Source organism: Numida meleagris, chromosome 9 (genome assembly GCF_002078875.1).
Source record: "Numida meleagris isolate 19003 breed g44 Domestic line chromosome 9, NumMel1.0, whole genome shotgun sequence".
Classification (NCBI taxonomy): domain Eukaryota; kingdom Metazoa; phylum Chordata; class Aves; order Galliformes; family Numididae; genus Numida; species Numida meleagris.
The window spans coordinates 18,910,190-18,932,928 of NC_034417.1; the positions used below are offsets into that span (position 1 = coordinate 18,910,190).

Genomic DNA, 22,739 nt, shown 5'->3' on the forward strand with positions numbered 1-22,739 from the left:
AAACGTGCACGGGGCTTACAAACCCCATTTTTCAAACTTGTGGCCAGCTCCAGGTTCCTACATGTTCATAGTTGGCTTTAAATGCTGCTTAAATTATTTTAGAGCCTCAAAGCATAGCCAGCTCTGAGGCTGGCTCGGACCCCCCAGGGTCACACCCAGCTGAGATTTGAGTGCCCAGGGGCTGTTGGTGCTCACAGATCTCTTTTTCCTGCGCACTGACCCTACCTTAGGCTTTGTCTTCTCTACATATCCCCCTCCTGGGGGGATATTTCTAAGCAGAGCATCAACCATGAAGCACCCAGACCCCAGAGCAGGGTGCACTGGGGTTTTCGTACTATTCCTGTCTTTCCCACTCCTTCCAGTAAGGACAGCAGTGCCTGGGGCTGTTGGAGTCCTGGTGAGTGAGCAGCCCCCAACCTCAGCACACACAGCCTGGGCAGAGGCTTCATTTTGCAAACCAGCCCGGGATCCTCACTGCGGGGCTCACACACATGGAACAGATTAGCACAGCAGGTATTTCCTCCCTGGGCATGAAATTTCATGAGTGTTTTCTAAGCTGTTCCAGTAAGCACTCGGGGTGACCCTGGCTGGATGGTGCCTGAGCTCCTCCTGCACCAAAATCACATTTGTGCTGTGTGATGCAGTCGCTGTGGAGCTCTCCCCTGGTGCTGGGGTTACCAGAGGTCTTGCATGGATGGACATCACCACTGACGTCGGCAACCCTTCCCAATTCGGGAAGCATTTTGTGCTTCCTATTACTGAGCACCAATTCCCAGCTGCAGAGCCCAGCCGAGCCGCCTCACCGAGGTACGCTCCATGGTTCTTCAGCTCCTCGGGGAACTCCTGCAGGTAGGACTCACGCAGCGGGATCACTTTCCCACTGCTGGTCTCCTTCAGCACGGCCCCGTTCCAGTCATAGGCACCCACAGCGCCCAGCAGGATCCCGTCCTGCAGAGACAGCACGGTCAGCACAGCATGCAGTAGGTTCATATTGCATCTAGTTTGGCTGCCTTTTATTTTTTAAAGCCCCTTTTTACACTGTTTCTTTCCTTTTCGAAGACAATTCTCCCCCTTGTTGCTCGTATGGGTGAAGGTGATCCCTGAGCAGGGACCTCAGTGATTCTATGATTCCATGACCCAATGGGCTGGTTTTGTGGGATCCCTAAACGCCCAGTTTCTAGGCTATCATAGATGCATTAAGGCTGGAAAAGACCTCCAAGACCCCCAACCCATCCCACCACACCCACTGCCGTGTTCCTCAGTGCCACATCCCACCAGTTCTGAAACACCCCCAGGGACAGTGACCCCACCACTCCCTGCACTGCCTGTGCACTGATCCCCTTCCCACCCCTTTTCCTACAAGCATTTACAGCAGTTTTACCCTCTTACCTCCACAATGTGCGATGAAAATCCAGTCTGGGACATCTCCAATCCAAAAGAGATTTCATTCTTGTTGGTTCCTTAAAAAGGAAAAAAAAAAGAAGGAAGCAAACAAACAAAAAAAGGATTCTGTGTTTAATGCAAAATTCTACTGCAGAGGATGGCATTGGTTCTGGTGCAATGAGAGCACCTCCACCCTGCTGAGCACAAATGACCTCAGCTGGCACAAATGTCCCTCAATCACCACAATTACACACACTTGTGGTGCTAATGAGCCACCCAACAAATACAGAATAAATAATGTGAACACTGCCTCTGTGCAGCTGCCTTGTTTCCTAGCTGCAAATTGCAGGATCACACAAAAAACATTGTGGATTCAAAGGATTTTATTTCATTGTAGCTGGATGAAATTCCTCAGGCAGTGAGATATTCTGCCATGGAGAAGCACTGGGCTGGCTGAGATAGCTGGTGGGGAGGTTAGGAGCTGGTTTGACCAAAATTCCCCCAAATCCCCTTTTATATTTAATGAAAGCCTTCCATCTTCTTTTTCAATGCCTTGTCCCAGTATGCCCTTTCCTTATGAAATGGAGACAAATTCAGTGGTGAAGACCAAAAAGCTCACCCCTGTTTGCTCAACTTAGGGCATCCAATGGTGTAAGCATCAAACAGAGGCACTGACATCCGTGCTCTGTGGCCATCCCAGCTCCCACCGACTGGGTTGGTATGTGGGGAGGGCAGGGAAGGCATCGCTCACCTTCCAGGCTGAAAATCCTTTCCCCCAAAGCATCCACGATGTCTTTGAGCGCCGCTTCGTCCGTGACGTTGAAGAAGTGTTTGTCGTCGGGGTCGCTCGCTATGAATTTAATTTCATTCAGAAAGGCTTCGGGATTGATTCCTCTTCTGTTATAATAACCCAGCACCTAGGACGGAGGTAGGGATGTGGAGATCAGGCATTTTCATGCCATAGGCAGAGCTGCCCCGAAGCAGCCCGCTACTCACCGCCACCGCGTATCTGGTGACGTTGTCCTTCTCGCTGTCCTCGATCACCTTCTCCAGGTCTGGGCTGTCGTGTGACTCTCCATCTGTGATTACAATCATTACTCTCTTTGCCCCTTTCCGGCCACCTTTCTGAAACGCTTCCGAGCTGCAATTGAAGAGATGCCCTGGGCTGCTCAGAGTCACCGCAGGGATCGCGGCCACCCCAGCGCGTCCCCGAGGCTGTGCCCTGCGTCCCGGCTGCTTTGCAAACTGCAGGGAGGGATGGAGAGCAACGAGGGGGAGAAGGGAAGAAGGCACTGAGTTTAAACTTATGGGAATGAAGGTGAGCGTGAGGGATTTTTACCGAGCAAACTCTATCCCGTAGGCAGTCCTGGTCTCTGTCCCTCCTCTTTGCTCTATGTGGCTGGCAGCCGCTACCACGTCTTTCACAGACCTGTAGTCATTCAAATGGAACTCGTGGACCACGTCTTCTCCGTACTGAACGACTCCGACCTAAGGAGTACAGACACGTCACGCCAAAGCCTGTGGCACAGTGGGACACAGCAACCTGAAGGGTTGCTTTCCCAGCCCTACGGAGCAGCCGATCTATGGCATGGATGCATTGTGTAGGCTGGGAACAACAACCCAAGCAAAAGTCAGGCCAAGCAAAAAGGGAAAAGGAAAGCGGTAAAAGAGGAATCAAGGGGTATTTTGCCAGGGTTTGGGGCTAGCAGTGTCAACCAAAATTCTGGGTCTGGGACTGTTTGGAGTTGTGCTCACCTACTGAAGAGAAAGCCATTCAGAACAGCAATGCAGCAGTTCATCGCTCATTGTGCTCCGGGTTAGAGGAGGCAGCAGCTGAGCATCCCCAGCCCCACTGGGACCCGACCTCCCCGCAGCCTACAGCCTCCCCCAAAATCTCTATTTGCTCCAGTTTTCCCTCTGTGGGACCATTGATAATGCTCAGTTTTGTCTCCATTTTCTGCCTGCTATTGCCCACCCTGGGTATATAGGTGTGGGATGATGCAGCCGTGCTGTGGTCCAGTGCAGAGCTACACCACCTCCAGATAGGACCCAGTGGGGGTTATCTATGCAAAGTGCTGAGGAACCAGGAGTGTCTATAATGCCTCTCTCCTCCCTTTCCTCGTCACAGAGTTGAGCAAAATCCTTGCACAAATAAATGCACGATTTCATCTGCCCAGGGCAACACTTCTACATTTCCATATGATTTCATCCTCCCCATGCCTGATCGGGGTGTGGGTTGCAGTGCTCCCCGTAGCTCATGTAGGGACATTAATGTGAGCATAATTTCCATGGGCTCAGCTTTACAACGCGTGCATCCAAAGCTCACTTTGAGAACGCGTGGTGCCAAATTACGGCATTTTGTCCGAACGGGGACATTGCACAAAGCCACGACACAGCAGCACACGGAGCTTACTTGGATCTGGCCGGGCCCGATGTAGAATTTCTTCAAGATGTTGATCAGGAAGTGCTGAACTTCAACCCAGGGATATATGCTGTTTGATCCATCGAGAACGATGATTATGTCCATGTATGTCTGGCATCCTGTGAAAGATAACGCAGCGTGGTATTGAAAGGCCTTGGCAGCTCTTGAGAAGTGGGGATTTATGGCCCCATTCCTCGCCGTCAGGTACTCGCTCTGATGATTTGTTTGAAAAAACATCTTACTTCAATCCCTCATAAAGCCCTTCTGGGTGTATTCACTTCATCAGGGCAGAAAGAAGCCACGTGCATCCTCCCTGCCAAGAGCAGTCTGGATAACTTAGAATAACACCCTGCAATATCTTTTCTAATTCAGATTTATCCCTCCATCCTGTCTCATACAGCCCTCTTTATAAAACACCCATTGACGGTGAGAGCAAAAAGCATCTTCTGGTCATAACGAGGGAAGCAACACCTAACATTTGGTGCAGGGCTCTGCCCCTGCTGTCTCCTCCACCCAAAACCACCCTTTCCTTCCTATGCTAGGCTAGGGAGAAGGAGTGTTAGCAGAGCTGAGACCCCAGGACAGCCTTCTGTAATTTCCCACCACCCACAGGAAAGCCAGGAAGCTTGTTTAATATCTCAAAATCAAATTGTGTCCCCGAATCTACAAATTGGGGCCAGGATATTTAGCTTCCAGTCAATGAGCTCTTTGTTTTATGTGGCCAAGTGCTGAATTCTTTCCCTATTTTGCCTTCTGAGCTGCGCTGATAAAATATTCTGGATGCTTTTTCGTTCTGCGTTTGGAAGAATAAGGTATTTTTGTCTTCCCCGGGTGTCAGTCAGAAGGAAAATGTTTACCAGATGTCTGCGCTCGTAACCCCCTTTGAATCACTGCCCTGCAATAATTTCCTCTGCTATCTCGCCTTCTCACAAGCACCGACAGAGCTTTGTTTGCTCAATGGTACTGAAGTGCTCAGGGAGCAGAAATTCATGCTAGATTCAAGCACAGAATCACAGAATTGTAGGGGTTGGAAGGGACCTCTGGAGATCTTGAAATCCAACCCCACAGGGTGAGAGCTAGAGGGGATGCGAGAGTTTCTCCTACTCTGCAGAGCTGGGGCCACGGTCTTGGCGAATCGGAAGTTGGCGTTGACACGGGAGCACATCCCAGTGGTGTAGTAGGAGCTGCCACACTCATGGGACCAGAGAGGGCTGCAGGCCTGTGGGAATGGGAGAAGGCATCAGGGATGGTCCTGGGAATGGCACTTTTTCATTGCGTGGGAAAGCAGAGGCTCAGAGCATCGCTTGGAGCATCACCATCGCCATGACCACCATCATCACCATGACCAGCACCAACATCGTTAAGACCAGCACCAACATCACCATCACACAGAGCTGACAGCTGCCCACCACCCAGATCCCGAACCAGCCAACAGGACATGCTGAGAGCTGGGAAAATATTTGCACACGTGCATCTTTATAAACATGCATATAAATACACGCACAAGCATATCTGCATGCATTCATATATGTGCATAGCACAGAGTTCCCCAGTTGTGCCTGCCCCTCACCAGGAAGCTGCTGTCCTTGGGGTTGGTGGCCAGGCTCAGCCCCAGGCGCATGTTGTCCTTGCGCTCAGACACGTTGGACAGGGTGACTCTTCCTTTGGAGAGAGGACGCAGTTAGCTGCTGCCTGCTGGCACGGGGCACCCCACCACGAGAGCCCGGGCACAGAGAGCTGCAGAGTTTGTGCTTTCCCTTTTGTTTTTGAAGCAGATTGTCAAGATAAGGTTTTTTTTTTTTTTTTCTCCTTGCCACAATAAACAAAGAGAAATATCTTCTGGGAATGAAACTGTGAGTCACAGACTCTTACGTAGCAAGTCCTTAGGAGAGAAACCCCTCTGAGCAGCTCTAGCATCTTGTCCTTTAATGTCGGGCCAGCACACATTTATATTTGTGCCTTTCTTTCATTTCCCATGTCACAGTCCAGAAACCAGGAACGGCCCATGGGGCAACCCTTTATTTTGGTTAACGTGAATAGCATTTAGCTTTGACAAAAACACTGTCTAACCCTTTCATTCCCCCACTGTAGCTTCATGAGCTCATCCAAGCTCTCTCCACCCAAGCTGATGATCCTTAACCCTCGCTGATGCCCACTGACCTGGGCTGGGAACCCAGGTGGGGCCCATGGAGCTTATGGGGAAAATGGGGAAAACAGGAATGATGAGGATGATGGGGAACATGGGAACAATGGGGATGATGAGGACAAAGGGGATGATGGGGTAAATGGGAACGATGGGGATGATAGAGGCAATGGGGCAGTGCTCCTGCCAGTCTTGCTGGTACCCATAGGCAGCTCTGCACAGACAGGGCAGAACAACAGCACAGCTCCTGTGGCAGCTGATTATTGTCCTGCTCTGCACACCTTGGCCATGCAGAAATGCCCTGGTCCTGCTTTTACTCAGGTGGCCTCAATGCTAATAATAAAAATAAAAGTAGTGTGCTCTTGGAACGGATTTTTTTTTTTTTTCATTTGAAACTGGTTTCCAATGGAAAAAGATTGCTTTTTAGCAAGATGCAAATTTACACGAGAGACTTATTCACTGGAAAAATCTTGAAGTTTTCAAAAACAAAACAAATAATAATAATAAGAAGAAACCACAATGTTTTCAAACTAAACCGTATTTGTTTCCAATCAATCAAACACTGTGGATGAGCCAAAGATCCTTCTCTCTTATCAGCTCTGGTAGAAACCCATAACAGTTCAGATGAATAATGATGATAAATAAAGTGCAAACTTCTGCTCTGCTATGAAACCACCAGAGACTTTGCCCCTAAGCCCCAGAGATGTTTCTCAAGACCCTGGGAAAGTCCCCAGCTCTCACGTTCCCACTGACATGGGGTAATATGGGGAACTCATCCCCCAGCCTGGGACATCCTGCTCCTTGCGTGGCTGGTGTGCGATGAGATTGAGGTGGTCGTTACCCACTGACTTTGTTGTGATTGAATGCATCAAACAATTTAAGCTCTATTAACTAAATAACTTTTTAACTCCATTCTGACTTGCTTCATTTTATCCTAGTGGTGCTTAAAGCTCAGCACCAGGAGTTGCACAAACACCCGAAATAACGACCCAGCACCCCTCATGCCCTGGGATGCTGTACCTAGGTTGAGCTTGGTACAGTTGCTGTGAGTGTCGCTGGTCACCGGGCACTTGTAGACATCTCCTGTCTTCTGCTGCCCATTGGTCTCGTAGGGGGCCCCCACCACCAGCCTGCAAAAAAAGGCACCTGTCAGTGTCCCAAGGCTGACTTTTCATCAGAAAAAATGAAATAAATGAAACTCATCCTCGTGTTGGTCAAAATATTTTCATCTCTTGGCTCTTGCAAGATGAGACCCAGTCCCCATCAATCCCATGCAAACCTACAAACTGGCCATGTGCCTTACTGCTGCTGGGAAGCAATGCCTGGCAGATCCAGCTGAGGTCTGCAAAACCATCGAACAACATGGGCAGGAGCAGGGGGTGCTTTGTTCTGTTGTATTTTCATGGCTGGTCTGGGATTGGGAATATCAGTGCCAGCACTGCCTTCAGGACATGGATGTATGTGATGGAGTTCTGGCTCCTGCCAGGTGATACCCAAAGGAATAGGTGACTGTAACTCACACTGAGGTCCATGGGGAACATTCCCCACTATAAATCTAAAAAAGTGTATTTCCAGGAGTTTTGCTCCACACTGGGGTTGTTCACTTAAGATCAGCCCAGAGTAGACCAGTGGTAACCAGCTCAGGGGGAGGCAGGGATGCTGGGCATCCATCTGTACCTTGAAATAAACAGAGGTTTATCAGCTGATTGGAGCACATAGAGCCAGAAATGCTGTGCGATGCGTCTGGGACACTGCTTGCATTTTTCTCACTTTCTTGTGGACTTGTCCAGACTAGAACAAAGCAGCAAACCAAAGGAGGTGGAGAGCAGGACCTGAGGAATTCGGCCCTTTCTTCCAGGCCAGTTCAAAAATAATCTGAACCACGGGTTCCTGGCACCTTCTGCTCCCAACGTGTTAGCCCAAAATAAATCTAGTCCACTGCATTTTGTTTTAAGGACCCATTGGTGGATGCAGCCATCCCCATCCGGATTGCCGAGCACACAGGACCTCTTTTGTTCTGGGCTGCCCTACACAACAGCTGACAAAGCCACTGTTCCCAGCACAGATGTTCCCAGTTAGGCCAGAATTGGTAATTTCTTAAACACTGCTTCTACAAAGACAGTAAGCACTCATTCTTTTATTCCATCACTGTAAAATGGGATTGCTCACCAACCGAAAACCTTCAAAATCTAAGAAGTATTTAAGGATTCCCATGGAAATACTTCCTGTCTTACAGCTTCACTGCCAACGAGGAGATTAATTAGGATAAAATAACAGCCATCTGGAACCATGCTCAATGGCATCCAGAGGTTCTGGTACCTTCTCCTGGACATGTACGAGGAGTTTGCTCATGGCTCTCTGCTTCTACCCCACAAATTATTGCTGTCAGAAAAAGGGAAGGCTGCAGATGTGAAACGTGAAAAGGTGTTGGGGTGGAGATGAGAAGAAATAAAGGTTGAGGCATCTCAAAGGATGATGTCCTCATTTGTTCTCTCTTCATACCCCAAGAATTGAACGCAAATGGGATTTAACAGGAACTTGGAGCACCTTCACCTTGGTGGCCCCCAAAGCACCGTGCCCAGGATCCCTCCGGGGCTGCAGGATACGTGCTTCCTAGCCCAGGAATTACCCTCCCAACGGGAAAATCCAACTGGGGAATCTCCTGCTAAGTGATACTCCCATATCACTATTATCACACTACCCATTAATTAACCGTCACCAACACTGAACAGCAATGTGTAAAACAACAGGCAGTGGCTATGGTAGAACAGCCCATTGCACCCATTCCCCAGCCCTGCCTGGAGGCTCAAAGAAAGCCCAAATATTTGCAGCCACTGCCATAAATGCAGCGGAAATGCACGGAAGCGTTGTGAAGATCACAAAAAGAGACTTTTTGCCTTCCAAAGACAATGCATTGTTTTCCCTCTTGGGTTAAATAGAAGTGATTAACTAGCTGAAGCTGTCAAATTCCTGTGGAAACTTGGCAGCTCAGGAGAAGGCTTTTCCAGCTGTTGGGAAGTTGATGGTGCAGGCTGCAGGACCGGGGGGACGTACCCCGAAGGCAGCGATGCCAACTCGCAGGTTACCAGCCCTTCCCTTTATCTTGTGGTTTGTAAACTTGTGTCCTAAATAGTTCTTTTTTTTCCCATAAATTAAAAAAAAAAAAAATTACAAAACTTCCTAAAATGCCCTATCTCAAATGACCCGAATCCAATGGGAGCATCCTGCTACCCCTTCCCATGCAACCCTGGGTCACCCTCAATCCTCCCCTTGCCATCCCAGTGGTCCTGAGCAAGCAAAGCCCTCTGCAAAGCCCAGAGCAGCGGCCTTGCATCACGCTTGGGCTAATAAAGGAAAATTTAAGAGCAAATAAGAACCAAACGAGCCCTCCCTTGCCTTCCTTTTCATGCGGTCCTTATGGGGAAAACAAAAGCAAAAAAAGAAAAAAAGGAATTCAATGCGAAGCGCACAGATTGCTCAGAGCAACATGACTGAGGACATATTTTTAACATTTTTCTCCTGGGAAAAAAGCTGAAAACAAGGATGTCGATGGAAGTGCCCACGTCGCATCTTCTCGGCCGATGCAGTAAGAATTGCATTTCTGAATTTGTGCTTTTGCTGGACCACTCAACACCATGCTCTGTCCTGCTCCATGGTCTTGCATGATCCATGGCTGTGTCTGTGGCTGGCTGCAGACTGTGCAAGGCTCACATCAAACACCAAAACAATGCAGATCTGGGAATTCACAGTGTTTTTTTTTTTTTTTTTTTGCACTGTTTTAAATGGTTTCTTTGCATGGGAACATGGGTGGCAGCATAAAACGTGAAAGACAACAGCACTGCAGCGTCTGGACCAACTGGAGTCCCAGCTGCTTGGCGCCAAACCATGCTTCTCTTTTTTCTCCCCTTAGCCATGCTATCTGGTGAAACTCCCTGCACCACAGACGTGAATTCATGCAGGTTATCTCGGTAACAAACCCAGTAAGTGATGCTTGGCTGGAGCACACCTCCCCAAAAACCATCCAGCTGTGGTTTGAAGGAGCTGAGAGCTGGAGAATCCATCCTTTTGCTGGAGAACGTGTTGTGGAGCTCGTTCCTTTCAACTCTCCCCAGGTAGAACTGGTACTTTGCATCCCAAATTAAGGATGCCTGGGAACTCCCTACAACCTTCTGCACCCAGCCACCTTCTGACTTAAGAGAGAGACTCCCTGCACACCATGGAGAGGGTGCAAAGCTCATTCCGAGCCCCAAGATGTTTTGATTAAATGCAAAGAAGTCAGGAAAAGAAGGTATGTCTCACCGGTGATCTGAGAATGCAGAGATTAAGGAGGAATGGAGAAGAAACTATGCTTTTCGCAGGATTTTTCAATCAATGGGACACTTAATCTCCTGCAAGGCAAATTCACTTGGAGTTAATTTATTCAAGATGGGGCTGGATGAAGAAGTGATTAAGGGGGTTCAGGAAAGGGAGAATTCAGCAGTGGAAAACTTCAAGTTGGTTTGTGGCTGCTTGGACTGGACGCAGGAGGGGAACGGACTTTGAAATATTTTTCTCTACGCTGGAAAGGGTGGAGAAAAACAGCAGTGGGAGCCTAGGGGGGGACTTCAAGGAGATCACAGTGGGTCCAGGAGCACTGTTCCAATGCTCCATCCCAGGGAAGGGTTTCCCACCTTGCCTCAGATGGTGCTGGACAAACATGGCAGAATTCAGCCTTTGTGTTCCTGGGCATAAGCTCCATCCCTGTCCCCTCCCAGCCACCACCTGCGTGGGGACAACCCGCAGGAAGCTGTCCTGCTGCCTTCAAGTGAGCACAGGCACTCTCACTGCTTCTTTTCTTAAGGGCTGATTGGTGTTTTCCCCGCTGCATAACAAATCCTCTCATTGCAAAACGAAACACAAACATGTCTGCAGTCCAACCTGCTGCTCAGGTTGTGCTGGGAGGGGATGCTTGTAATTACACAGCACAGCTCTGGGCGCATCCCATGGCTGTGCCACTGCCACCCATTGCAGCCTTGTCATGGGAAGGGGCCTCCAACAGGACACGGGACCAAAGACCAAGCCATAACAATTCTGTAGACACTGCAAGAAGCAAAATGAGCGGAGCTCTCCCTAAAATAGAGTATGACGGGCGTGTTGCAGAACACGGCCGAGGAACTTGCAGAATATTGTGGTCAGAAATAATGATACTTTCTTGTTTTTCCTGGTGTAATTTTTTCCTTTTACGTAGGGCTATGGCAACCCAGGAGTGTTTACAGGCAAGGCCCCTGGGCTGTGGGTTTCCACCATGGTGTTTGGGGTAGCTTGTTGGGGCATCAGGCACCACGTCCATCCCGACCCCAGTACTGATTTCTACTGGAGGTTTCCAAAGCAAACCCTAATCTCTGACACTGGTTCTCACTCACTGCCTCTCGCTTTCCCAAATTGCCCATTATCACCAGCAAACGATGCTCCTGGGGGTTCTCACACCACCATTAGATCACTGGTTCCATCCAGCTGCTCTGCAGCGCTCTGAGACCACCCAACCCTAAATAGCAAAGAAATGACCACAGAAGCCTTTGTATGGTTGAGCACTATGGGACAGGAAGGAGTAACACCATCTCCATTCATAGACATCTGTTGCACAGTATCTACAGCTCCACTTTTTCAGAGGTAGGCTGAAAGAATGCGCCCATGAGCGCTGCAGGAGGACCAACTCCTCTCTTCTCAAGTCCTGTCACGAGGAGCATGGCACTGATTTCCAGCTGAACCAAAGGAGTTCTAAAAAAACAATAATAATAAATACAAATGGTAGAATCTAAGGCTGTGGCTGATGCCATCCAGCCCTGGAGCTGGTGACAACCAGCTGGAAGATCTGCTCCAAGGATGTCTAATGTCCCACGTCCTCCATGGAGCCCTGGGGCAGCCCCAAGGAGCCCGGTGATGCTACTAACAGAGCCCTGGGGTTCTCACAGCTAAAGCCCCCTGAATCACACCCAAAATAACACTGAACCAGGGATGGACCCTGAACACAGGAGGGTAGAGGAGGCTGCAGTGCATCCCCCATCCCCAGCGCGGTGGGAGGGAGCACCGGGAGCAGACGCTTCCCCGCACCGAAGGAATGCTCTGCAGCTATGTACCCTTTCACCAAAATAATCCCAGCACTCAGGCACTGGCCAAACCACAGGAGAGTTGCAGCCAAGAAAGCCTCGCAGTAGTAGGGAAATAGCAAACCCTTTAACTGTTTTTCCAGATCAGCACAATTATAGCTTTAAATCCACCGAGCAGACTTTTCTCTCCTCTCCCTCCCCTCCTTTTTCCCTCATGAGCGCTCAGACTGGAAACGTCACGTCTGTCGCTGGGGCTGCTCTCCATGGGCACTGGGGGATTTATCCCTGGGGGCCCTTCTGCTGCTGTAGGGCCAAACCCTGCAGCTGAGGTGAGCTTTGCAGCACTGCACCCCATGCAGGGGTCGGGGCAGCATGAGCTGCAGCAGCGGTGATGCTCTCAGGACGATGCCACCTTGCCAGCAGCACCAGCAAAGCCCCTCTCCCAGCCAGCTCGAGAATGCTATATTTATTATTTTCATGGCTTCTGAAGTCTAAGGGATGTTTATTCACGGCGTTTCACTTCCACAGCCAGTTCTCCCCATGCCTCATTTTTTTGGATAGCTAGAAATGCTCAGCACGCAAACACAAGCAGCAGCGATGCTCCTGCTGCCCCATGGCACAGCCACCTCCTCCCATCCTCCCATTTTTTATTTAGATGGGGAAAAGGATGTGGGCGTCTGGAATATTGTGGTGGAAAGCCAAGGGCAGCAGCTGGGGCTGCTGGCTGGGAATGCACTCAGATGACACACGGAGTGCCCCCAACCCTCTTCCATCTCCCCCCCCCACTTGTGCACATTGCTGCAGACACCTGCCTTGAGAATTTCCCTATAAATCCCTCCCAGGTGGTGCAGTGGAAAGTCCCGTCTGGTTCACCAGCATGGTGCTAATCTCATCAGGGTGGGCTTTGTGAGGCAGCATGAAGGCTGCAGCCCTGGCCCCTGCCCCACCCTGTGTCCCCCATCCAATTGGAGCCAGCAGGGGGTGATCCAAAACATCTGGTGGTGGGGCTGGGCCCTGCTCCCTCGGAAAGCTCCTGCTCCAGAGATGCTGAGATGATGGAGAGCCGAGAAGCTCCTGGAAGACGGACCTCTAAGAACCCTTCCTGGACCTCTAAGAATGTTTCCCTCTGAACTCCATGCAATTCTGGTCTGAGTTTGATATACACCTGCCTGGTGGGGATGGGTTTCATGGAATCATTAAGGCTGGAAGAGATGTCTCCACAAGCCCAGTCCCAGCTCATCCCACCATACCCACTAACCACGTCCCCAAGTGCCACATCTCCACTGTTCTTGGACACCTCCAGGGACAGTGACCCCACCACTGCCCTGGGCAGCCTGTGCCAATGCTCAGCTCCCTGTTTCCATGCTTGAACATCCTTATTTTTCCCACGTTAATGCTTCTACAGCAACAAGCCTATCTGGATTCACGCTATTCACACCTTTAATACCCCTAAACTGCACAAAGCAGAGCAAGAAGAGGAGCAGCTCATCTCTTTGGGATGCCACAATCACCCAACCCCTAAAGCACCTCCACCTTCTTTAACCCCAAATTCAGCCCATGCCTGATGGGGAAGAGTTGACCCCCAATGGGTATCATAGCATCACCTGAGGCACCAGCAGAGGGCTGTGGGGTGCTCAGACCCACCAGCTCCAGGCAGAGTCTGGTCTGCACGTTGGGTTGAGTTTCGGGACCCTGCTGTCATTTTTTCCATTTTCACACTTGGAGAGAGCATGGCTCACACCTCCAGCTTGATGAAGAAGGGAGAGAAGCAGCGAGAGGGAGGTCTGGGAGGCACTGCTGCCTGCCAGCAGGGAACGCGACCCCGTGAAGTGGAGAGCTCCTGGAGCAGTGTATTTCCAACTGCTTTCTTCCCCCAGAGTTTAATAACCAGGATTCTTTCCTCCCAGGTTTTCCACTATCAGGGCTGCTGTTGTAGCCCCCACGTGCAAGCTGTCTGGCTGCTGCTGCAAGGGAAAGAGTCACAACTCAAAATATGCCTGCAGAATTATATTTGTGTACACACACACAAATATTCCTATATTCTCACTCACACATATATAAGCTGCTTTGCAATCCTCCTGCAGCCATCCACGCTGGCCAAAAGCAGCATTAAAACAGTTCAGACTGGAGCAGAGGTGCCAAACTCCTCAGATTCCACATTCGGTATTTGGCAGCCGCGTGGCTGAGCGCTGTCAGAGCCGACACTCCTGGAGGAGCCACGTTTCGGACACAACCATGTCTCTCCTCCGAGCTCCTGGGTGCTGCTTGCCTGGCTCCTATCTCCCAGTAGCCATGGTTTTGCTATATCACTCCCATTCCTTCTGCCCCCGGCAGCTCTCCAGCCTGGCTGAGGCTCTGCACGATGATTATCATGTGGCTCTCCACGTCCCTGGTTTATACTATAGACGTTTTGTTTGTTCAGTCATTTATCCTTTAACCAGAGTGAGTCACGGTGGCTTCATTTTTAATGATGTACACATTTAATAGATATTTTATACTATGTAATTGCCCATTCTAATACACACTGTATTTATGTGTATGCCTACGCTTACTCAGGGCAGAGAAGATTCATTTCTTCATGCGGTGGAGAAAAACATTGTCATTTGTGGAACCAAGAGTTGGACTCAATGATCCTTACGGGTCCCTTCCAACCTGGGATTTTCTATGATTCTATGAAAACAACAGCTCCGTGCTGGCAGATGTTGGCATGGGAAATGTGGGAGAAGACCACATGAGCTTGACCAGCTTCCTGCTGCCGCTCTTACAAAACTGGAGGGGATGGAAGGGACCCATGGAAATCACCCAGTCCAACCCCATGCTAACGCAGGGCCCCTACAGAAGGTTGCACAGATGGATGTCACTTTGTCATTTGAGGAACGTGGTGGCACCTGAGCCCACATACCGTCCTCACTGGTTGCTGCTCTCCACCAAGGTTTTGGCACTTGGAAGGATAAAAAGGAAAATAGAAATGGAGGAGCAGAGACAGTAGGAACGTGGTGACAGAGACACTTGGTTCCTGCTCCTTGTCTGCTTTGAAGAACTGCAGTCTCTGATCAGCACTTCCCAGGCTCAGCCCCAACCTCAGATTCTTGGTGAGGTTCCGCCTCCCTTCTGGCACTACTGGTGTGGTGAGAGCCCTCTGTTGAACCTCTGCATGCTGGGACAGCTTGTGTTTGGGTTGTGGCCTGAATGCAGAAAGACTGTGAGATTTTGGGGCAAGAAAATAGGCTAAAAGAGTGATCCCTTTGGGCTCAGAGCAGCTGTGCTGCAGGGGCATGTGCTCCAGCATCACATGGAGCCAGACCATGCATGAGGTCTTCCCAGCAAAGCAGCAGCACCGCTGCTGTGAGCTGCTCCCAGGCCGTGCACAGGGAGAACTGCTGGAGCGTGCTTTGTATACAGGAGCTGCCTCATGGCTGTGCTCATTCTCTGCTCTGGTGGCTTTGGCCATGAGCAGTCCTGCTGGCAGGCTGCCCAAAATTCCTCATGCTTCCAAGAAAGCCTTGCTTTGGGTAAATAGCCACGTTCTCAAGTGCAGAAAGGGTGAAGGAGTTTCTGGTTTGCTAAGTGTAAGCTGGACAGTGAGGAAAACGTCCCAGAGTTTAGGTCCACGGACACTGAGGATGGAAAGGATCATCTCTAGGAAAAGTCTTCCCAATGCCATGTGCAAACTTGTTCGTGGACCACTGGGATGTACCGGTGGGGATGCTCCAGTGCTTGGCCTGACCATATTCTGAAGGAGACCCAACCACAAACTCCCTGGAAGCTACAACATGTGCTCAGGACCCAGCTCTGCCATGGAGATGGGGTGGCCCTCTGGGCTGCACCATCTCCTTTCTGCCCTGTCCTCCAATACCTGAGCACAACCCCGAGAAAAACTCATCCCCGTATCATCCCACACTCCTGACTGCCACAGGCAGCTCTGATCACTTCTGCAGACATTGCTTCTTCAGTGGAAACTCTATAACATTTTATAGATGGGATGGCCCTGACCCAAAGCCCAGATGGGTTTCCAACAAGTGCTGGAGGCTGAGCAGCCCTGGGGAGCTGTGAACCTGCCTGGAGTGGGACGAGAGCCCCTGCAGCACCTGCAAGCCCTGCTCTGTGCACATAACTTGGATCCAGCACCAAACCTCACTTAAGTCTTGCATTTACCAGCACCAAACCTCACTTCCCCATGGAGCCTGAGCAATGCCTGCCCCAAACCAGTAGCTTGGGAGGAGCAGGAGATGGTCACATTCCCACAGGGTGTTGTAGACCACCCACCCCCCCCCAGAGTTCACTCACCATTTCTTGCCTCCAATGTCGTGCTGCTGCACTGTGTAGCCAAAATACGCATCCTTAGAGCCGGCGATGATTTTGGGCCTCTTGGTGTCAATATTGAAGGTGTCACTGAGCCCTGGGGAGAGAAGGATCCCATTAAACAAAGCGTGGAGATGGAAGGAGAAAGCACTTGTTACAGGGAGGGTGGTCAGAGCCTGAAGAGGTCACTCAGTGCAATGTGTAGCCCCATCCATGGGGATATCCACACAGCCTGACCCAGTTAGCACATGGGCTGGACCAGATGCTCTCCAGAATTGCCTCCAGCCCCAACACTCTGTGAAGGCTGCTCCTCCAATGGTCCAGCATGGCTCAAAGCTGGTTTGACCCCATCACAGCACCTCCTGCCTCCTCCAGGGGCTTTGCAGCACCAAAGAGCCAACAGCTGGATTCGCATCTTGCAAGCAAGCAGAAGCTGGTGTTGCAAGGGGGTTGCCAGGGAGAGCAATCATAGAAGCGTTTGAAGTGGAAAGGACCTGTGAAGTCCATTTGATCCCACTCCTCTGCAATGAACAGGAACACCCAGTGCTCCTTCAGGTGCTCAGAGCCCCTCCAGCCTGACCTTGGGTGTCTGCAGGGACAGGGCACCCATCACCTCTCTGGGCAGCCTGCTCCAGTGCCTTACTGCCCTTATTGTAAAAAAAAACACCACCACCACCACCACCACCACCACCCTTTTCTTATATCCAGGCTAAATCTCCCCTTTCCACACTGGGATGGCTGTGCTGCAGGGAGGGATGTTGGGCATCCAGCATATGTCAGCTTGTTGTTTGCCTCCAGGCAGCTAGTAGCTGCTGGACTGCTCAGCCCACTGCAAATAAAGGATCCTGGCATTACTTGTAAGGCAGCTTTAGAGGCAGCAGAAGGGTCATGTTTGGTACTCATAGGCATATAAAGGAGCTGTCAACAGGAGAGGCTGAGAGCACTGCTTCCCAGGCAGAAAACTTAGGATGGAAAGTGCATTTGTAGGTAGGAATGTTAGGAGTAAACCTGATTTTTTTTTGCAGTCATAGTAACAAATTGGCAATGTTGGCTTGATAAACGGAGAAACTCAGTCTGGCCAAGGAGAGCTGAGGTAAGAAGCTTTATAATCCTACAAAAAGAAATTCTAGAAAGCAGGGAAAAAAAAAAAAAGAAAGGAGACCGGGGAGAATGAGAGCCAGCACATTTTGTGGTAGTTTGACCTGATTTAACATTGCAAAACAAATCAAAACCTCCTCTGAGTTAACCATTACCCAATGGTGACAAGGAGGAATCGAGCAGCAGGCACAGAGCGAGGCAGTGGGTGAGGAGGGTGCATCCCAACCCCTGAGTTTGCACTGAAGAAGTGTTTTCCTTGGTCAGTGCAGCTGGCATGAAAGCAGATGCTTTTGGGGAGCAGGAATGGTGGGAGAAGTTGGGGATGCCCATCCCATAGCCCTTTGCTTTAATGCTTTGGGATGGCTCTGGGCTCCTGGAGCAGCAAAGAGCAGCTGAGCTTGTTTGCAAAAGGCAGCTTGGAGAAGAAAAAGAACACCAAGAGCACAAACACTTAGTAGAATGTATCTCCCTCTAAATAGGGAGAAGCAGGGAGAAATTTGAAGTGGGCTGATTAATGCACGTGTGCAGAGTGTGAAGACGAAAACCAGCTTCCCATGGGCTTGGCTCCCCCAGAGGACAGGCATGGTGTGAAGGGGGAAGACAGACTGGGAGTTGAGCTTGGTTAGATTGCATTTAGGGCTGGAAAAGAGGGGGAAAAAAAAGTGAGAAACGGTAAAGAAATTCCATCCCATCCTAACTGATCCCCTTGAAATCCTTTGGAGAGGTACAGGAATGCTGCTCTTAAACACTGACATTTTTCTGGGATGACCCCCCAGTGATATAGGTATTAAAACTCAGCAGTTTGGGGACTTTTTCTCTCAATCTTCAAATGCCTCCACTGAGTCCTATCACAGGGACAGAAAGAAAAATACCACAGCAGCAGAGCTCTGCTTGTCCAGCAAATGCCACCACCGGAGCCACCCATCCAAGGAGCCCAGGCCCCATTCTGCAGCACTGCTTGGGCTCCAATCTGCTGCTCCTTCTCTTTAAGAGTACCCCAAAGTTCTTTTTATCCTTCTTTGTTTTTAAACCAGAAGTAATGCCCCTGTAGACATGAGGGACTGCAGCTAACCTTGACCCAATCCCATAGTATAAACCCATCGGCTCCCAGAACTGCAGGGAGATGGGCATGGACTCTGATGTCCACCATGCCCCGTGCTTGCAGCAGGTACCAGGCAGAAACACAAAGCAGTCAGGAAAAAAGCTTCCAGACAATAGATGGCAAAGCTGCTGGTATGTGGACACAGGAGGGAAGGAATGTAGGAAAGCAGACAGATGTGGGTGCATTCGAGGTAGAAAGAAAATAAATAAAAATGTCAAGATTGAAGCCGGCTTAAATTAATGGAAGTTTTTTTGAAAGGTTGTCAAGGAGATTTAGCAACCCGAAGAGCTCAGCCTCATTTTCTTGTCAGAAGTGACATCACTGTCATAAATATGTGACCAAAACCCACATGTTTTGCTTGTGATCATGCCAAGGCAGGAAGCCTCAAATACCTCCTTTCCGAACTGGAACTTTTGTTGAGTCCAAACGTTTGATTTTTGTCAGGTCAAATATTGAAAAGAGGAAAAATAAAGCACATTTAAGGAACAATACTGGGAAAAAAAAGGCACCTTTGCTGCCAAAAAGAATAAAAATAAGTCCTCCCTGTGCAGCCCTGAGCCACCCCCATGCCAGGGATGCTCTCAGGATCCCTGTGCCTTCCTCCTGTCCAAGTCCTTCCCTGTCCCCCAGCTTGGTCATAGAATCATAAACACTGGAGAAGACCACTAAGATCATCTAGTCCAACCATCAACCCACTGCCCAGCCATCAACCCATCTCCCCCTGGTCATTATGTTGAGGGTGAAGGTTGTACCCTGGTGCCCCAAGCTAAGAAGTTGGTGGCTGCTGCTCATTGTTTTGCTGCAAACGATCTGAGGAGATCTGAGCCGGGCAGTGGAGCTGCTAGAAAAAATTCCTTTTTACTGAGATTTTTTTAGACTGCATGGGGCAACCCCAAAGCTAGCACTGTCACAGCTTAGGACAAGGTGGAAGCACAGGGTGAAGCCCAATCTCTGGGCTCTTTAGCCCCAAAGCTGTCCTTGCACCCATTCCCTTTCTTACTGCACAAACCCATGCAGGAGAGGCAACCTCCATGGTGTGGGACAGCACATCCAAGGCATTGCCACTGAACCACCACACCTCTATGACCCATGCCACCCCAATGCGTCCAGGACAGCCAGCCTGGCTCCCATGACGGGGTCCCCATTGCCATATGAGATTTAGTGGCATCAGATGCTCCTCTGCAATCCATCTGACACACACTGTTTACTTTTATATCTAGGATCGGATTAGAGAAGCCTTTGAGGTTGATATGGAGTATTTGGGCAAAAGCTAACAGGCTCCAAGGAGGAACAGGGCGGACCAGATGTTCCCATGCCTCCCTCCAGCCTCAGTCTCTATCAAATGCTGCAGAATGAAACGCTGAAAGCACCAAATTCCTCTCCAGGTCGCTATCTCAAAGCCAGCATTTGTCATCAGCTATTAGGAAACAAATGGGGCTCGGTGGCTGCCACAGCTGCAGCTAGAGAGCCAGGGAATACTGGGGATGAACAGAAGATCAGTCATCATGGATGCATGTGTTGTAACATTCCTGGTTACCCACAGAACATCCAACAAACAGCCTGAGGGCACTAGCTACAGGAGTACCTTGTGCTTCCACAGTTCAGCTTCCTGGCCCCCCAAAAGCAGGGGAGGAGCTGTGTGACCGCATTAATTGCAGCGGACCACGTTTAACAGCATCGAGGAACGCGCTGATTATTTATTTGCAGCGTGTTCACCAGGAATAACACAACCAGCAATGGGGGATGAATATCAGCTGCTCTCTAGATTCTTCTTTCACAGAGAAGATGCCAATGGAGCAATGGGAGGCTCACTGTAGGGCTTTGGGATGGAGGTGGACTTCCTACACTCAAGTTGCCCAGTGACCTCCAATGGCCAAACCTTGGTTGTTGGGTGGAGGACTCGAGGTGTGGGACATTCCAGCCCTGATCTCCGGGCTCTGCAGCCACTCAGTGTTTAGTTCCCATCAGCAAAGCCCTAGGCACAAGTGCTGGAGGTCCGCTGGGACCCCACCAGGATCATCCCAAACATGCCCCACAAGGCAAGCACAAGGGTTGTACCATTTGGTGACCCTTTGGTGAAGGGATGAGCTGACTGCCTTCTCTGAACAAGGAAACTAACGCCAGAAAACAAATGTTTGCTGTGAGATGACAAAAGTTACTGCATCTAACCATGACTTCCCAAAGAAATTTGTCTTCATCCCTGTTCAGACACCCAGTCCCCATGGTGTGGGTTGCATCTCTCTTGCACCACCACCCAGCACAGCCACTGCCTGGAGGGGTTTATTGCAGCAAGCCCTTGGCCTGGGTTTTAGGTATTTGTCCACAGGTTTGGCTGTGCACAGAAGCACACACTGGTGGCCCCCAGGGACCACGATGCCCCCGATAAATCCTGGAGGATGCTCCACGCCCACCAGCACCAGGGTCATTATGGTGCCTCAGGGATTCCCAGCCCAAGTGAGCGCCTTGCAGACCAGCAGGACGCTCAGCGGCTGCCTGCACGGCAAAGGGACAGTTCCCAACGATGCACATCCCAGCTCGGTGCCCACGCATGGCACAAACCTGCTTTGAGTTAGTCAGTCCTCTGCAAAATACATTGAAATACTGTCACAAAGCATCGGGGCTGGCTGGGTTGAGAGACCACCACGTTGTGCTGGAAGCAGCGTTAACCCTTTCCGTGTCCCCCAGGAGCAGCACCATCACCCTTGGGCATCATGCAGATGACGATACCCACAGGCAGAAATGCTCACCCTGAGGATTTCTGTTCAGCCCAAAGCACAAACACAGATTTACCGCACCCCTGACCGCATTCTGCAGTAGCTCTACGAGCAGCAGCTCTTTAAGAGGAGTTCACTGAGGGACTCGGTCGCCCACGTAAGCATGGCTGGGGCGGCCGCAGCGCTCTGCCCCGCAGCTCCACGCAGGCAGCCCCGTGCCCGCCGCCATGCGAGCCCTGCACACATGGTCCCCATTAGGCACAGAAAAGCAGCTCCGCCGCGGCTGGCTTGGAACCATCCAGCAACAGTGCTATTAGCAAGGAGAAAAACAAAAGGAAAACGAGAAAGAAAGAAAGCGTTGGCTTGCTTTCCGTTGGGATGTTTAGAAATGTTTACAGTGGCATTCGCGCTCGGTGCTGCCGGGGATGCGCGGCCGCCGGCAGTGCTCCTGGTAGTGGGAATGAGCTCTTTTCTTCACTTTGAAGCTGAGCAGCCCCAGCACGGGCTGTGTGCAGGAGGCTGCCAGCTGCAACCACAGCAGGACAGAGCCTCCTGTAAGCAGGCAGCGAGGGGCTGAGCTCTGCCCCATCCCAGCTGAACGGGGCTGCAGGAGCACATCCATAAGCAAGACACGGACCTAAAGACCTTCTTCACTTGTTTAAACCCAAGCACTTCTCTTTTGCACAGCAACTTCACATGCAACAGGGTAAGTTAAATGATAAATTAGAAGAAGGATGCAAAAATTAACCCAAGGCAAAAGGGTCTGGTTGTTTGGAAGACTTATTTCTCCTCTCTTCTATACTCCAGAAAGCTGCTTAACTAATCCCACTTGTGCCTGCAGACTGCATGGGGAAGCACTCCATCCCTTTCAACTAACTCTCTGCCTGCCTGCAAGGCACCCAGCTCCCTCCCTCCTGCTCTGACTTCTCCAACAGCCCCATCAAACCTGGGCTTTCCCAAACACCTTCCTTCCCCCTGCCTAAGCCAGCAGGAGTTCTTTTCCCAGGCACAGAAGGGAGCGGGTGCTTACCGGGCAGGAGGCAAAGGGAGCAGGCGAGGAGCATCCTGTTGGGAAGGTCCATGGGAGCACCGGGGGCTCCCCGGCCCCAAGCATCTGCCGGAGGCACCCAGCCAGAGTGGTAGCCCTGCCCGGAAAGCCCTTTCCTTATCCCCAGCCTTCCCCTGCTCCCTGACAGCAGGCGAGCATTGGGAGGGAGTGGGAGGGACGAGTGAGGCTTGGAGGAGGTACAGCAGAAGAGGGGACAGCCTGCACGCGGCCATGGCACCCTTTAGGGATCGGCTGTGCTGAATGGGACTCGTGTCCCCGTGGCAGTGCCATTTTCATGGCACCCTGCTGGGGACCCAGCACCTCAATGGGGCTGGTGGTGAAAAGCCTGCATGGGGCCACTGGTGGCAGTGGTGCCACTGCTGCCATGATGCCATCCCATCTCAGGTGCTATACCCACTGGGAAGTGGCAGCAAGGCACCA

The 22,739-nt window shown here is 50.7% G+C and overlaps 1 protein-coding gene across 2 annotated transcripts in view; it reads right to left on the bottom strand.

The window, feature by feature from the left end:
* The window catches only part of ITGA11 (integrin subunit alpha 11), a 34,248-nt gene extending 11,795 nt beyond the window's left edge, over positions 1-22,453 (bottom strand). For both annotated transcript variants that reach the window (XM_021407679.1, XM_021407678.1), the window contains exons 1-11: positions 22,281-22,453; positions 16,322-16,433; positions 6,969-7,078; positions 5,376-5,467; positions 4,910-5,024; positions 3,797-3,924; positions 2,723-2,871; positions 2,380-2,524; positions 2,135-2,300; positions 1,390-1,460; positions 804-948 (exon numbers count right to left, since the gene is read on the bottom strand). In XM_021407679.1, the coding sequence (XP_021263354.1) occupies positions 804-948; positions 1,390-1,460; positions 2,135-2,300; positions 2,380-2,524; positions 2,723-2,871; positions 3,797-3,924; positions 4,910-5,024; positions 5,376-5,467; positions 6,969-7,078; positions 16,322-16,433; positions 22,281-22,332 (1,285 nt within the window). In that variant the 5' untranslated portion in view covers positions 22,333-22,453. The remainder of the gene's footprint in view (positions 1-803; positions 949-1,389; positions 1,461-2,134; positions 2,301-2,379; positions 2,525-2,722; positions 2,872-3,796; positions 3,925-4,909; positions 5,025-5,375; positions 5,468-6,968; positions 7,079-16,321; positions 16,434-22,280) is intronic.